Consider the following 16,754-nt stretch of genomic DNA (forward strand, 5'->3'; position numbering starts at 1 on the left):
CATTCCTCTTATCTTACGTAAGGGGCCAGAGCAGGGACGCAGCCCGCTTTCTTAGCTCTAAATCTCTGCTATATGGCACGCAATTCTCTAAAGTACAGCCAGCTTCTGCTTTGATGAAGCGCTGTGCAGTGAAGACTGAAGGATCCTGTTTTTCACCATTTAAAGATGTATGATAGCAACAAAGCTCTATGTTAAAATATTTAGCTCGCAGAAAACTTATGGAAATTGTCTATTCAAGCTCGGCAAAGACATTAAATTACCAAGCTGTTCTAGGACAGTTGTGTGTGGAGAAAAGCCAGAAATGCTCCGAGATTGTAATGTTACTTACAAAGATTACAGCATGAGCCTGATGCAGAAGCTTTTTATACAGATCAGCATGGTGAGCTGCAAAATGTTACCATATCAATTTCTGCAAAACATACTGTGTGTGTACATATAGATATAAAATCAGGACTTATACACAGCACATTTCCTGCCACATTTTGAATGGCATCTGTTTGTTTAGTTTGCTGAAATATGAAAAATAATATTTAGCAACTACTGGTAACACAATGTTAACAAGATTTAAGACTATAGCTCTGTCTGTCAAAACGCAGATAAAAGACAAGTCCTTCTATCTCAGTGTTTTAATCAGTCAGATCAGGGTTTTGATGAATATGCAAATGTGACTGTTTATACACTATTTTCAGAGTGAAAGGAAACAAATTCAGTTTCATTATAGAATTAATGACAGCTCTGTCCTCTAAGATTAATAATTAAAACCCTACACACATTTAGCTAATAGTGCTCCTTCCTCCCACCCTCTGAAGATTTTACTTTTCTATTTTTTTTAATACCCCTTTCCCCTATAATTGTTTGTCCCCCCTAATTGGAATGATTAATAATTAATGCCAGTTCAGGAATACGCAATAGTCATCTTTAGAACGAGAACTGCACTTAACCAACAAAAGGGTTAAAAATTGCTTTCTTTTGTTAATTCTGTTTTTACTCTTCTCCATAAGTTAATTTTTTCCTCCAAGTTTTATGCCACCATAGGGATCTCCATGGCCTGCTTTAATGCTGGAAGCCTTTTATTTATTCCAGTGCAGGCCCTACATATGATTTCATTCTGATTTTCACAATATATGCTGGGATTCTTTTTAAAGCCCCAGCTGCTGGGCGCAGCAGCCTTCACAGAAATCGCAGCTTTCTTTTTCTGACACGCACACTACAAGTTTAGACCAAATCGAATCTCAGAGAAAAGATTAAGAATGTGGGACAAGCGCACTATAAAGTCTGAGAATGCAAAAAGAAAAAAAAAAAACCAAAACAACCCAAGATTTCGGCTATCATTTTTTAATCTGATGATTTCTGAGTTGATATGGGACTGGCTGAGTCACGTTTTCCAAATCCTCAGGACAGGCAACATTTCAGAGAAAGATTATAGCAAAGTGAGTAGAAGTTCAGTCTTACCATTAACGCTCCTTGCTGCACCAGAAGAACTATCACATTTCATTTTCATGTGGCTACGAGGATCTATACTGAGACCACTAAACCCCTTTTAATTTCAAATCACCAAAGCAGACATTTTAAGAGTTAATAAAATAGGTAGTTTATGTATGTTTTGTGTTATTTTATGAAGAAAAGCTATACTCTAGTTCTAAAGACACATATTTTCTTCTGAACAGAAAAACTCTTCCAGAAAGACAAATGGACAGAGTACTCTAAAAATCACATTTCTTCAATAAAGCTGTTTCAGTTTCATCTTTTAATGTCCTTAGAGGTGAATTGATCCTACATGGGAATTTAGCATTGCCTTGCATAGCGCAAAGGAAATATTTTATGTGAAATTAAATTAGCGTTTGTCTATATTTCACCATGCAGGTACGCTACCTCGTGTGTCATTGATAGCAGTAAAACAAATATGTGCGTGTGTGTGCTTTAGCAGGGATGATGAATTATACTCTATAAGCATTTAAAAGTAGACATTCATAATGAAGCCTGCTAGTTGGCAAGCATGCCTATTACTTACCACGCTGAGTCCTAGCAATTCTCTGCAAAAGTAGTCCATGCTCCTCCTTTGTAGGTTGTCAAGATAGTGCTGAAGGCGAGTATAGGTGTAGGGGTAGCAGTAGGCAAATTGGTAAGTGTCATCCTCTCGGTCAAAGCAAAAAGCAAATGACATGACATAGTTCTTCCTGTGGTCTGGGCAGCGATAGTAATACACGTTTTTAGAGGGTATTCTTTGCCTAAAAAACAAAACCAACATAAATATACATTGACGTATATATACATCAACATAGGAAATTTGAACAAAAAGACTACGTGAGATTCAAATTTCCTCTAAAGCAAATGAAACGTAAGAGCTTGAACAGCTCAGGAGCTGGCGAGCAGATCCCAGAGCCTGCGTTTCGGAGCACTCACGCAGACAACCTCCACGCCAGGGACCAGTGAGCAGCACAGCTACTGTGCCACAGGGACCGCAGCGCTCTCCAGGTGCCCACAGCTGGCAGAGTCACCACAGCAGGGGAGAGCATCGCACAAGCAGAGGAACCCACTCCCGTGAAGCACGGGCAGTTAAGCCATCCTCTACTTTGCTACCAAGCTGGTGCAATCTCATACCACTACACGGGCTTCAGCCAAACCTCTGGCTGGAGCGTGGCTACGTCCTCTCGTACAGGCCTAATTCACCAGCACAGAGGCGAGGCGTAATTCACAAAGGAATGTCAGTGTAAGGCAACATTGACAGACCTGTTATGAAAATTCAGGACATCTTTATATTTTTACTATTGTTAATAGTCAGGGGATATATCAACACCTGGCTGATAAATGGAGGGAAAGGTAAATTCCCGAGATGGGAAAAAACCAAACAAAAAACCCCAAACAAACAAAAAATTTCAGGTATGGAAAATAACCTGGTCCTAAATTAGAAAACAAAGGAGAACAGGGTATTTGGTCCTGTTCCAATTTGGATTGCTGCCCTCCTTGAGAGTTCTGGTTTATAGTGCTGACAAGATAAAAATGAATATACATGATGGTAAATAATTATAATAGAGACATTTATGTCGTTGTTATCAAGCTGGTATCTGTTTAAGGAATAACAAATGTCTGCCCGACATCTTTCACCCAACTTCAATGATTCTGTTATTTCTCACCAGCAATGAGTAACGTTTCAGAGGCGGGTCAAACACTTGTTCTATGGACTAGAGACGTTCAATATTTCTGTTTTTCTCTTTCTTCATTTTTGTGGACGGATTTTCTAGCTTTATTTAGACAGGAGATTCTCTAGTCATGCCATGTGCTTGTAATTTGATGTAACTAACTTACCAGTCATGTTGAGCAACAAAACACTCCGGTCCTGCAGACTCTAACTGATTCAATTACACGACATTATAAACAGGTCTCATCTAATGATTGGAGCAGATCTCAGCTAAACTAGGATCATGGTGAGGGAAAACATAATAAGATTAACAGACATAGCAGTAGTAATGTGCCTCTTTGTAACAGTTCCGAGAAGCTGATCTACTGCAGAGCATCAGTTTTGGCCTTTCATTGCTAATATGAAATAGAGGACAAAACCCTCTCATTATGCAGAAGTACGCGTTTGCCAATTAGCAGCAGTTAAGGAGTCTGATCAGCAAGACTCAGGAGCTACAAAGAGAAACAGAAAGGAATTGAGACGTTCTTGAAAAAGTACAATAGTCAGTGATGCAGTTAATTAGACTTGAAATAAGAATTTATTTGCCCCTTTTATTGCTCTGGTTCTTGAACATTCAGGGCTTAAAGAATTTACTTTAGTATTTTTGGTTAAATAAGGCACTTGCTTATCACTAAGATCTGAAAATTATTTTTAAGCCACAAACGTGAAGGACAGAAAAACAATTCTTTAATTTTTTTTTAAAAGTATCAGTAGGGGGAAAATGCCACCAGCCGTCTGCAAGCAGTACCCTAACCTAATAGGTTTCTCCAGAATCTTAACATATTTCTATCATTCGCCCTTACTCTGGAGTGCTATAGGACATCCCTCATTTGATCTCAAATCAAGCAGATGATATGGCAGTGGGTAAATGTATTCTAGCTCCCAGTCCTCAAACCGTAATGCAAGTTTAAACAGTATGTTGCTGAGTTGTTGAACTTTATTTGTTTCCAAATTAGCATGGGAGAAATAATAAAGGACAAGCTTCGCTTTATGCTATAAAAATTTCATGTAAAATGAGACCAATAGGAGAAAATTCAGGATTTTAGAAAGGCTTATGCTAATTGAAATTCATCTGCTGATAGTTAATGTTTAAATGACACATAGTTCTCCTTGGTTCAATAACTTTCTACTTTTAAGCAAGTTGAAGACAACTTTGTTAATGTATTAAAGACACTTTTGATATTTCATTCCCTTTCCCCTTCATTATAGAAGCTAAGCATCTGTTTTATTATCCACTTTGACACATCACTTTATGGCTGCATTTGGCTATTATGGCTAATCTTGATGTCTAGGACATCTGGTATTGACATTTCACTATCTGGTGTCTGACACAACAGCAGAAACCATCCTCAGCTCCTAGGTTTAAATTCACCCTCTCAGGGCAGAAAGTGCCCAAACTCTTAATTCAAACCATATCTTCCAAAAATAATTATAATAGTACTCCTGTCACTGCTAATCTATTTTTATCTCTCCTAGCACTTTGTCACTGCTAATCTATTTGTGAGTCATATAGAGAAAGAGAGTTAGTGTTTAGATACCAACAACACATCTTTACACACAGGAGCCTAATCAGATTGAGATCTTATCGGGGAATTAAAGAAAAAAAGAAAAGAGGGAAAGAAAAAGAAAGAGAAGAGACACAGTGCTAGATATCACCAACTGAGTTTTTGATAACGAAGAGACATTGCTCAGTTCTTGAATTAACCTTTGTGTCCTAGACGCACTATTGTTTACTCTTTCCCTTTTTTGTTCTATGCCTTCTGGAAAAGGACACCCACACACTGTGGCAGCAGCTGCTCCTATTAATTTAAAGCTATTACAAAAATTAAAATTAAACCCAATTACTTTGGCTGGTTTATAGCCGGGGAACGGCTTAGTCTGATTGTTCCCTCTGGTTATGGACAAAAACAATATTCCTACCTACAGGCAGCTGCCAGTGGAATACTAATGCATCTAGGGCCTGGCAGGGACAGATTCAGAATGCAGAGACTGACTGCATTTCTTAGTAGGGAAAAATATCTTATCGTGGATCTGCAGAAATGCACCAACTTCTTACACCGTAAGTCACAATGAAGCTGATTTGTAGTTAGAGGTAGGAAAGCAAAATGATGGTAGAAAGCTTAATGCTCAGATTTGTCATTTTGCATTTCCAGGCAGCTCGCACCAAGAAACGCACCCTGCTAATTGATACACAACTGCCTGGATGTCGGTGCTTCTGAATGGTTATTTAAAGGAGAACCACCCCAGTTCTAAGTACAGCCAGAGAGCATAACATGCAAGCAACTAATTTCCAGACTGTTTTTTAGAAATATATTTACAGAAATGAAGCTTGATATTTTACATCATTTTGAAACAAAACACAGACTGCCTAGTCTTAAAGATAAATGCAAAGTTCTTTCTGTCAAAGGAAGAAGGAAGCATAGAAATGAAGGTTTTTCTCTCTCTATGGAGTTGACTCGCATAGTCCAACTCCACGGTGCTACTCAAAGGCTTGAGCTAGTGGGTTTGAGTGTCTTCTCCTATCTGACAAGGTAGTACTCCTGACCCAGCACATTTGTTACTCCAAGTGTGAATGTACGTGTGCTTGTCTGTTCCTGTATGTTTGCTACATTGCAGTCTGGAGTCAGGGCATTTAGTCTGATGCAATATGATTAAATTTGTCAGTTTACAAAAAAAGAAAAAAAAAATAATTGGAGTCCTCATTCAGTCTCAAAAAACTGATAACCTCAGAGGCCCCAGGATTTTACTCTTTGCTACTACAACAGGCAGTGAGGGGTATTACACATAAGTGAGCTTTGAAAATGTTACCCTAAATATACTTTTATTTTGAACATAGTTTTAATTTCAACTCTAGCTTAGCCGTAATTTTGACATTAAAGGTAAACTTCATTATCTGTTCTGCTTTTTTCCTCTGCTACCTTATTTCCCTTTGAAAAGTGGGAGTTAATCAAGACTTTGGGGAACAAACACTGGGGGGTGGCGGTGGTGCTGCTGTGTGGCATCTGTTCTTTAAGTTTTAAACACATAAGGGTGCTAATCAAACCCTTTTGTGGTACCACAACACAAATAATTAGAAAATAACAATCTTTGGAGCGCTTTTCCCCCGCTATTGCAGGACCAAAGCAGGGAGCTCTTGCCCAGCCAAGTTCCCAATGACTTTAATGAGCAGCCTAAACAGTCTTTGGACCGCTTTTAATAGGGCACTCATGAAGTAATTATTCAGTTCCTTGCCTCTACAGGATTGGGTTAGACATATCACGGTCAGTAAACTTCAAAGTAAAATGATGATCTTTGGAGGAAAAACAAAAAGCTGCAGGTGCTGTAAAAGACCAATGGCCAAAAGAAAAATGATCTGACTTGTAGAGAAATGCTCAAGTGAATGTGATTGCACTGCAGCGATAGCTGTGGTGACACACTGTGGTGATCATTTTCAATTGCCATCAGTTTGCAGATGGAGGGATACAACTTAACAATTTTACAAATTTCCAAGCTTGCGTGTATAATTCAAAGGGGTGCGCTTGAGTCACAATCTCAGAGGAAATTGAGCCTAAATTTTAAAGACAGTTGAAGCACAAAACCTGATTCTGATTCAGCTTTGGAAAATAACCTTCAGGTATTTATTGACACTACCCAAAATACTTGATCTAGCTACTCCTCCTGAGCATTCAAATTTTATTCTTAAAGCTGGATGTCCCCATTTATTAACTGCAAGAAATCCAACAAACTCTGGAGAAAATATAAAGAAGTTAATCACGCTCTGCAAACTCCTCTTCTGGGAGGCAGCCTTTTCAAATTGAAGGCATTCCTGTCTTGTTTCTCTATTAGTCTAAACCATTATTTTTATTCTTGCTTATGCTTGTTGACAAGTGGAGCTGACCATCTTCAAAATTCCTAGCTTACTTGTGACAAAATAAGTTCGTAGGGTTTTTTCTTGCACATAATTTTGTATTTGATTCACAGAGCATGGAGCGACAGTGAGTATGTCAGATGGTGTTAAATATTGTTTACAGATAACTGAATGGGGTTTTGGCACAGCTAACTCAGTTTCAGACACTGCAAAATAAGTCCTGCTTTTATTCTTGCTAATATGTCCTAGAATGTTCTCCAAATATTTTTATCATTTTTAGCAGTCTACTACGCACCTCAGGGTTTTCCACCTCTACCAATACCCGGTTTCTTCTTAAGTACAAAAATCAAAATATTGTGTAATTCAATGGCTTTCATAAAAATCAGGAAATCTACACATTAATCATACAGCTTCTAAGGGTTAATAATTGAAATAATTAAGTAACCTCTATAAAGATTGCTAGGGAATTCAAATAATAGTGAACTGTACAAAGATTGCTTTAAATTCTCTGCACTCTTTACAACGACAAAGGGGAAAAACTGAGTTTTTTAGTATTTTGTCTCTAAAACTTAATTAAACAATTAAGCAATGAGAAGGCACATTTACTTTTTTTTTTTTTTGAAGAATTTATGCATTTTAAATGCTTGTAATAAACATGGTAAAACTTCATCAGTACTGGATACCTGCACCAGTGCTAGTTCGACCTGGCATACTTTTTTTATGAGACAAATCAGTCCCATCAGCTGATACTAAGATAGCAAAAATGTCCTGAAAGTGCATTACTATTGTTTTAGAACTCGAAAGCCAAAACCTAGAAACAGATCCGCATGAGCAAATGTTATGAGAATAATTCCCCAATTTCTTATGTGCTTGGATACATTCAGGGGGAACTCGTTAAGAAAGGTTTTTAACAAAACTGTATCTTCAACATAGTGCAGTGTTCTGACGAGGAAAATTCAGTGTTGAGGAGAAACAATAAATAGAAAATAGCAGTGGGAAATGTCCTTTGTCCTGTGTTTACAAAATACCTCACAGAAATGTGGTCCTTGCCCACGGGCCAGTCTTCTAGGTCCTGTGATAATACCAGTAACAAAACCAGAATAAAACCATTCTACCCAAAACCTGAGGGAACCAATGGAAGTCGTTGCTCCTAAAAGCAACAAGTGCGGAGGAAAGGGCATACCATGTGGGAGGCACAGTGAAGCAGCGTGGAAGGGTCCCTGCTAGGAGGTCATGATTATGAGATATAAAACAATGCTGAAAACCTGTTCCTGCCTTCTGCTGGCAGAAATTAAACCATCACCTTTTGATGCACCAGAATAAGCGTAACATTATGAAGGGTGGGGTTACTAAATTACAAGCTAGCAAGAAAGAATTTTTAAAATGACTGAATGACTTTTCAAGCAGCTTGATACAAGACAAGGCAACGCTGCATCCCCCAATGAAGAGAAGGGTTGTTTCAGGTTCTCTGAACCTCATATGGTTTTGTGGGAGGAGGTTGCCTTCAGTGTTGCCCATCACTCATGACTTGTCTATCTCCCCTAAACATAAAACACGTTCATGTAGGTCCAGATTTAGCATAGTATCCTCTTTTGACAAAACATTTTAATATGTCTTAGGGGAGCTGTCAGCTGATAGCAAAATCCAAAATCTTTCACCAGCAGCAGGTACAAGCGGGGTCTAAAGTGGCCAAGCAACCAATTTACCTTCTTTTCTCCCTCCTGCCTACCGTTATAACCAAAGCTATGCTTCCTCCTCCATCTTTTGTTTATTCTGTCCAGTTGCTAAATCTTAAATTGTAGTGACTTTCCTCTGAAGCAGCAGTTCCAATACTGCAATTATTCTACGAAAACTCTCTTTTAAACTGCAGGGATAATGAATGGTGCTGATTTTTTCTGCTGTCGAAATATGATTTGCCTACTGACCACAGGTGTTCTAGTCATGTATTGCTTCAATAGCGATATCTACACAGCGCTTAAAAAAGGAAAGAAGAAAGAGAAGGAGAAAAGCTGACTTTCCACAAAAAATACTACAACAAGAAAAGAAAACAGTAAAGTTAGCCATATGTGCATTGTGATCCTCTGAAGATGCCATGAATGCACGAGAAGGATGCAGGAGCCAGCATTTCTGTCCCGAAGTGCAGCTACTGAGAAAAAAAACCCCCAAAACAAAACAAAACCCCAAAAAACCACCACAAGGTCAAAGAAATTTTTTTTAAAAAATACTTAAATTGACAAATGAGAATTTGTGATAAGAAGCACTGGGTAAGGTAAAGAAAGAGGGAAGAAACAGCATCTCGGAACACTGCACCACTGCAGTTCCAAAGTTTGGAACATGCAGGAAAGAAAAACAAGTGGGTTTTGGAAGCAATTGAGAAAGAGTAGCCACAAATACTGTTAAAGAAGTGGAAAGATTTAAAAGAATTAAGTCAGCACGAATAATGTAGTACTAGAAAAAGGTGAGGACAAGAAACGGTCCACCTCAGCATATAAATCTGAAAACCACACAGCAATGCTTGTCCTAGCTTTGACCTATACCAGACTCTCTGGCCATAAAAGAACATGTCTCCTGACAACTTCAGAAGACCGTTTGAATATACTGACATCAGGGAGAAAATAAGCATAAAAAACCAGAATAAAGCATATCACTGACTGGATCAGCAAGGAAAATAGGTTAGGAGACTGAAAGAAGGAAACAAGCCTGGCACACCACAAGCATACCATCTTCAAATTGGCCAGACACAAGGTAGTGGAATGACTTAGAATAAATGACATTTTAGGCCTTTCCCTTATCTACTATCAGTGAAAAAACCCCACATTCTTGAGAGATCATGTACTGGACAAATTTTAGGAAAAGCTGCTTGGTGAGAAATAGTTTATTCCTATTCAGAATCTCTTCAAAATATGTTTATTTCAATGAGATTTTTCTGCTACAGCCAGTTCAAAGGAATTCCAAAGAACGCCACTAAACAATTTACCATTAACATAGTATTTTATTGCCTTCATGTCCAAATTCAGCATTTTACTTCATTATTCTTTGCTGTCTCCACTACATAATGTGAATACAATCTCTCCAGATTATGTTGACTGGAAAACACATATCTATAGGATCATACAGGCTATAAAACTGAGTCCTTGCAATGTGTGGAGCATGTGTTGGCCTGGGAACGAGGGACCAACCTCAATCCCAAATTCAAGTCCCTGAACTGCACAACCAGTAGACCACTGGGTCAGCTCTAATAGCCTCTTAGCCTCAATTACCTAATTAGCCTTTACTTCACTCTCCTCTTCTCCCTTTCCCATCTGTTCATCTATTCCCACCACTCCCTGTTCTTCTGCAAGAATAATTTTAAAAATCTATGTTAACTTCATTTAGGTTAGTCTCAGGTGACTTCTCCTCTACGCAAGAATAATTTATAAGTCTCATAAGAGTCCCAACTTGAGGAATTATTTCAGTAACATCTGAATTCTGAAATCCATGTTTAAAATGTTGATGATTTCACAGTCTAAATGCTAAGTCGAGATTGTTAATTTATGTCATTTGGATGTGAATTTTAACTAACTACCAAAGGAAGGAGAATGGATATGAAATAGATTTTTACCAATTGTAGCTTGGTTGATACTGAGCTGTCCTTAGCAAGATCTGAAATCCTCTGGAAACCTTAGCCTTCCCAACATATATTATTTCCTGATAAAGATCAGAGCATCTCTGATAGTAGATGATGTATGAGCAGGATAAAGACAAAAGAAAACAGGAAATTGTCATCATGGATCAGACTTTGTTAGCTGGGCATATTTACCCATAATATTATGCTTTATCCTATCCTGTCTCCACACAATGAAGACTGAATTCAGTAATTCATTTTTAATGTCCCATTTCTTACGCCTTCTCGCACCTTGTTCACTTTTTCTACCATAACAGCATCTCAAATGACTTCTGTTATGGAACTGCCAACAGCAACGTTCAGGGTTTTTCCCTTCAGTTAGGGAATAAAGTTTTTGTCTGGTTTCCTCACATATTAACTTCTCATTTATCGGGACTGAACCTTCTTTATCCAAGTAACTTGTTTAGATCACTCAGAAGTTTCTAACAGTGTGCTACAGGCTAAAATTACTTAATTACATCATTTGTAAGTGTTACTACCTAACCCTTCACCTTTCTCCCCAGATCATTAATAAATATATTTAGCATATGACCTGACAGGTAACTTTAAGGAACGCAGCTGCTAGCCTTTTACCGTGATGAAAACTGACCACTTAGCCCTCTGCCTTTTTGTTTCCTTGTCGGTTTTTGATCTATGATGATACTTGCCCTGTCACCATATGTGGCTACTTAGCCTTTGTAGCAGTGTCTTGTGACAGACTTTGTCACAAGCTTTTAAAAAGTCAAAATACATTATGTCAGGCAGCTTGCCTCATAAGCCTGGTAGCTGAAACCTAAAGGTGAGGAAACATTCCCAGGAATTCCCAAGGGGAAAGGGCACGGTGGCATCCGGTGGAATCCAAGGGAGATAAACAGCAAGCCAGAAACACCTTCCTTTGGCACAAATTGCAATTATAATTTTGAAGGGCATTTCTGTTACAAAGGGAGTTAACTTCCACATGTGGAGAAAATGTAGGGAAGCCTAGGCCAACTAACTCCGTCCAAGAGAAGACAGTCAATCCAGGAAGAGCATTTAGCACCAAAATACAAAGGTTATACCTTTAAAAAAAAAAAAAAGAAAAAAAAGAGGGGGTTTGAGTTAAAGCCTTTTGTGAGATGCATGAGCACCAGAAGGTGCTTAAGCCTCTCCTATGAACTGAGAGCCTGTGCCTGGTTCTCAGCACTGCATTTACTCTTCCAAGCGCTGAAACAACAAAACCCATCAGCAGAGGGGTGGGAGCTGATGGGCACGGTGGGTGAGAGGGCCCCAGGCCGCAGAGCACCTGGAGCCATGGCTATCAGAAGCAGCACGTGTGGCTAGCAGGGAAACGTATGGCTGGAGGAGTGAAGAGCAGCTAACAAAAACGCATCACATCAGGCCAGCACAGCCTCAGCACGGCTTCGCTACCTGGCAATACTTGCTAATCTCAAACTGTGAATGAAAGTAGGTGGAAACAACCTAGCGGCCTTGCTAGATGAAAAGGCTATTGTTACAATTATACCTCAGGAACTGGTTATTGTTACTCCGAGCATCTAGCTTGTCAGACTTCTCTTTTCTCCCTTCTATGAAAACATTGTTTATTTTAACATCTAATTCCTTTTTGTGAGCAGGGAAAATTCTCTCTCTGAGCACCAGTAAGCTCAGGACCGGTTTCTGGGAAAGGGATGATGTCAGCATGTTTGCAGTGACCCCTTAAATTCAAACCTGGCCCTTGTTGCTGTCAATCAAGTCCAGGGGAAAAGGGTTATCTTATCCTTTTTATTCTCCTCTCCTTCCCATGTGGCTGTGACCGGGCACCGTCAGAGGCAGGGTGCTGCGCTCAAGAGACTCTCGGTCTGATCCAGTACGGCCATTCCTATTTCTTTTTACGGGCACATTCAGAGTTCTAAGCGGCATAGTGAGACATGATTTTTCTTTGCTGAAGCTGTTCTCATTAAAGTCTCTCACATCACGATCTTCCAGGTGTTTTATTATTCCCTTTTAAATTCCTGTTTCGACCATTTGTAATGTGCAGATGTAATGCTTACTGGTCTAAATATAGGATAAACCCCAGATACTTGCCAACCCTCTGGAACAGAGTTTGGTTTTAATGAGAGTGCATATCTTTGTTAGCAGTTCAGTTAATTCATTTCTAAGCTTCTTCAGAACTCTTTATACATAAATCATGTGGGGTGATGATTTACTGCTTTTTAATTAATCAATTTGCCCCATCTTCTCAATCTCTGATTGTGCCTCAACTTTATTCCCAGAAAAGAACAGGTCTAAGATAGGTATCTCCAGAACCTTGTTGGCTATAAAGACTGATTTATGATGTAGAACCACCTGATTTCTTTGCGTGAAAGCACATAATTTCAAAACATGTACAAGATGTGACAATGTGAGGGCAAATAATTTAAATTCAGCATTGCAAACTTTTTATTTTTTCCCCAGGCTACACATCTTGCACCTACACAAGTTTTATTCTCCTTTCTCCTCCATGAGCTCCTTCATATTTCCTCCTTCCACCTTCCTCCGTTAAAAAACTACTTTCTAACATCCCCCCTTATTCTTGAGGGTGTCGCAGAGTAACTATCTCTAAGCATGTTTGCATTTCTCCTGCTACAGGGAGTCTGTAGGTCTCCCAGTTATTCTCCATACCAGCACATGGCTCATTGTTAGCCATGGCAATACTGCATTGCTAGAGCTAAACTTGCATCGTGCTGTGCAGACCTGCCTTTTGTGTCCTTCATTTATCCCTTCTAGGGACAGCACTCACAGCTATCATATTCCAGCTTCAAGACTGGAAAGAAAAAAAAAAATCTCAGTTTTCTTAGCTGAAAGGGGAACAACAAATATGGCAAGACCCTCTCTTGAAAGACGAAAGTGAACGCACATGTGAAACAGAACTTCAGTACTCTGGCTCACAGACCAAGAGCTACAGCTTTGCATATACCCTCGTACCCCAACTCCAACACATGCTGATCTCAAGCTCTCTCCCCACTGAGCCCAGCCCTAACAAGAAAACACATAGATGGCCACCTGGGCATTAAAATTCTTGCTTTAATGGGGGGGTGGGGTGGGTGTGGAAGCTAAGACTTTCCTGTTACTTAAATTCTTTGCTATTTTATTCACAGTGGTCTTTTTGCCAGCTGATGCTGGTTCAGAAATAACCTACACAGGCTTTCTTCCCCAGGTAACAGAGATGAACCCAATGCAAAGGTGTTGGCCTCAGTCTTACTGGGGAAATAAAATACAATTCCCGCCTTCTCTCTTTTCAAACATTCCTAGTTGCTGACCCACAGAGTAGTATTGATTTAAGAAGAGACTAAGCATGCTGCCCTCTTGGTCACTTCTTATTTACAGTACACATGGAAACATGCAAGCAGAAGGAAAAGGCTAGGAGCAGAGGGACCAGGCAGCCAGAAGCAATTGTACACACATGGGATTTCTCATCCTAAATACAAAGTTAAAAAATGAGTTGCTGCAATGGTTAGTGCTGTTGAAGACAGGAGGAAATGAAAAATGGTATGTGTTGCACTAATCTTGTTTTTCCAAACTGTATGTGTGATATCAACCAGGCCACTCCAATTTTTCACAATAATATTTCCAGCATCATTTTTCTTGATAGCCCTTTAAAAAAATATTCATTTTAGGAAAAGTCTGTGTTGGGTTGGGTTTTTTTTTCCCCTCTACCTGAACAGTCAGTGTCACAAAATGGAGCAACTGCAATCCTCATGCATATTTTAAAGTACTGTCCCATTTCACTGCGCTGAGTTTGTTTAGACTACAAGAGCATTACCTCCTTTACCCTCTTCTGCAATATAACTAGACATGATGGTGAGAGGAGGGGAAGTGTAGGATACATTTTGTTAAATTACACAAAGTTTTATTTAGCCTTGAAAGACTCTTCACATTCTCTTGCTGCTAAAGGTAATGACAAAGTTCTAGACACTTTCCTTCCTCTTTGGACTGTTATAAAACAGAGAGAGACTGTTATAAAACAGAGAGAGAGAACATACACACTGCTCACAGGTCAGCAAGGAGGCTGATAGACCATGAGAGTAGGGTATGAACTGTAAATGCAATGTGACTCACAATATAGAAATCAGTGATCACTAACGCAACACAGAACTTTAGGTCTTACCAACAAAAGTATGTTTTCTGTGCTCTCAGGAAATGTAACCAGTTTAAACAATAGGAGACCCTTCCCCCTCTTTGGCCCTCAAAGATTCTCTGAGCCGAATCTTCAGCATACTGTGGGAAGAGGTATGGAGATTTACAGCAGGGAGTTTGAGCTCCAAGTGATATATATGCACCTGCAAAAACTATGCCTTCAATGGTTTCTAGGCACACACTGTAAGGCTCCAGAGAGGTTACTCTTAAAATCACTGTTCAAATGTTTGCATTTCCAGAGCCTAATCAATGAGATTATCTAAGCAGATGCTTCGCTACTTACTAGTCCAGGCCCGTAATGACATATTCCTAATACTGTGGAATAAGTGTGATGCCATAAGATTTCAGATGAGGAAAAAGCAGGCAGACTAAACCCTAAAAGACAGCCTTAGGTCACAGTCTCTTATGAGAAAATTAAGAAAAGGAAATACAGAAAAGATTCTGAGATGTTGGGACAGCCTTCTGTGTTTCTCAATGTTTCCTGCACTGATAAGCACTAACAACTCTAAAATATAATTTAAATACCAAGTCATACATAGAAAGCTTCAGTGAAAACTCTATGCAAAACAAAATACTATCAATTCTATCAGCTTTGTCTTTCTGTTTTGCAAACAAACTACTACTAGGTAGCAGTAATGCTCCTCGGTTTGTTTCTGGCTTTTACGTTACTATTACCATCAGCGGGTTAGACCAGCCTGCATACAAAATATTAACCTACAGACAAGCCAGTAGGATTGTCACAGCATTTTATTTTTGAGGTAAGATTTCCAGAGGATTATTTTACATGTGTCTCAGGAACTCACTTGTTTCGCATTTCTGTAGGTTTGCCCCAAATACTAACTTCCATTTCAGACAAGTAAGGCTTTGTAGGACTGGCATTCATGTTAAAAATAAGAGTCCATATTGCAGTAAAGGTGAGGTTTAGAAAGAAAACATCTAAAAATATTCTGAATAGTGTCAAGAAGCAGTAATATTTATGCTTGGATAAATAAAAAGGCAGGTGCAAATAAGAGGAAGCAACATATGGGATACAAAAAGTTTTATAAGCAAATTGTCTTCAGAATGCTCCATACAATGTGTATATCCAGGAGAATGACAGGACATTTCTCAATACACTTGCAGAAAACATTTGTAAGAGTACTTAACATATAATTTATACAGCTACCAAGTTAAAAACACAAATGGTGAAAATGTACCTTGTCATAACCTTAAATATTTAAAGGCTTTCAAGCAGGAGTCACAATTTCATATCTGTTGCCTTTTCAGGGTATACCATGTATCAAACATTGTCCCTCTGGTCTATAAGTGGGACAAGAACATACCGAGGTGTTATATGTACATATACGTCTGTGCAAGCTGTTACGGCTAGCATTTTAGGAAATTTAGCCATGTAATACCAAAGAAAGATAAAAGGTAAAGTATTTTCACTGTAATAATAGGGAAAATTTGATACACATGCACATGCACTTAATTAAAAAATTACGTAAAGCTATTACTTAGCATACTGTTAAAGAATGGTTTGAAGCGTTTGTAGAAGACTGCATCAATCTCATTTTGCCTACAGTTGTACATTAGCTTAGCTTTAAGCAGATGCACAGTCCTGCTGAACGTGAACCACAGTTTTAAATAGGATTCATAAATTAGGGTTAAGCATTAAAAGACAGGAAGGTAGATGCCATTTCCTATTCCATTAATGACTATAAAAATTCAAGCACGGGAAAAAATATATACTGAAAGGTCTTAAAAGTTAACAGCTAACTTTAAAAAAAGGAAGGTCACATACTACATTAAAATATATGAAAACAGAAGAACAAAAAATTATTTTTATGTATTTTCATACCTTAAATATATAAAATCATATATATGTTCTATTTTAAGTCCCACACCTCTAAAAATGAAAATATAAACAAAACAAAAGCCCTGTAAATATATTT

At 38.7% G+C, this 16,754-nt stretch overlaps 1 protein-coding gene across 3 annotated transcripts in view; it reads right to left on the bottom strand.

The window, feature by feature from the left end:
- LOC129209288 (BEN domain-containing protein 5) overlaps positions 1–16,754 on the bottom strand; it is a 952,643-nt gene that overhangs the window by 565,722 nt on the left and 370,167 nt on the right. For all 3 annotated transcript variants that reach the window (XM_054833489.1, XM_054833488.1, XM_054833496.1), the window contains exon 5: positions 2,012–2,228. In XM_054833489.1, the coding sequence (XP_054689464.1) occupies positions 2,012–2,228 (217 nt within the window). The remainder of the gene's footprint in view (positions 1–2,011; positions 2,229–16,754) is intronic.

Source organism: Grus americana, chromosome 8 (assembly GCF_028858705.1).
Source record: "Grus americana isolate bGruAme1 chromosome 8, bGruAme1.mat, whole genome shotgun sequence".
NCBI classification, from domain to species: domain Eukaryota; kingdom Metazoa; phylum Chordata; class Aves; order Gruiformes; family Gruidae; genus Grus; species Grus americana.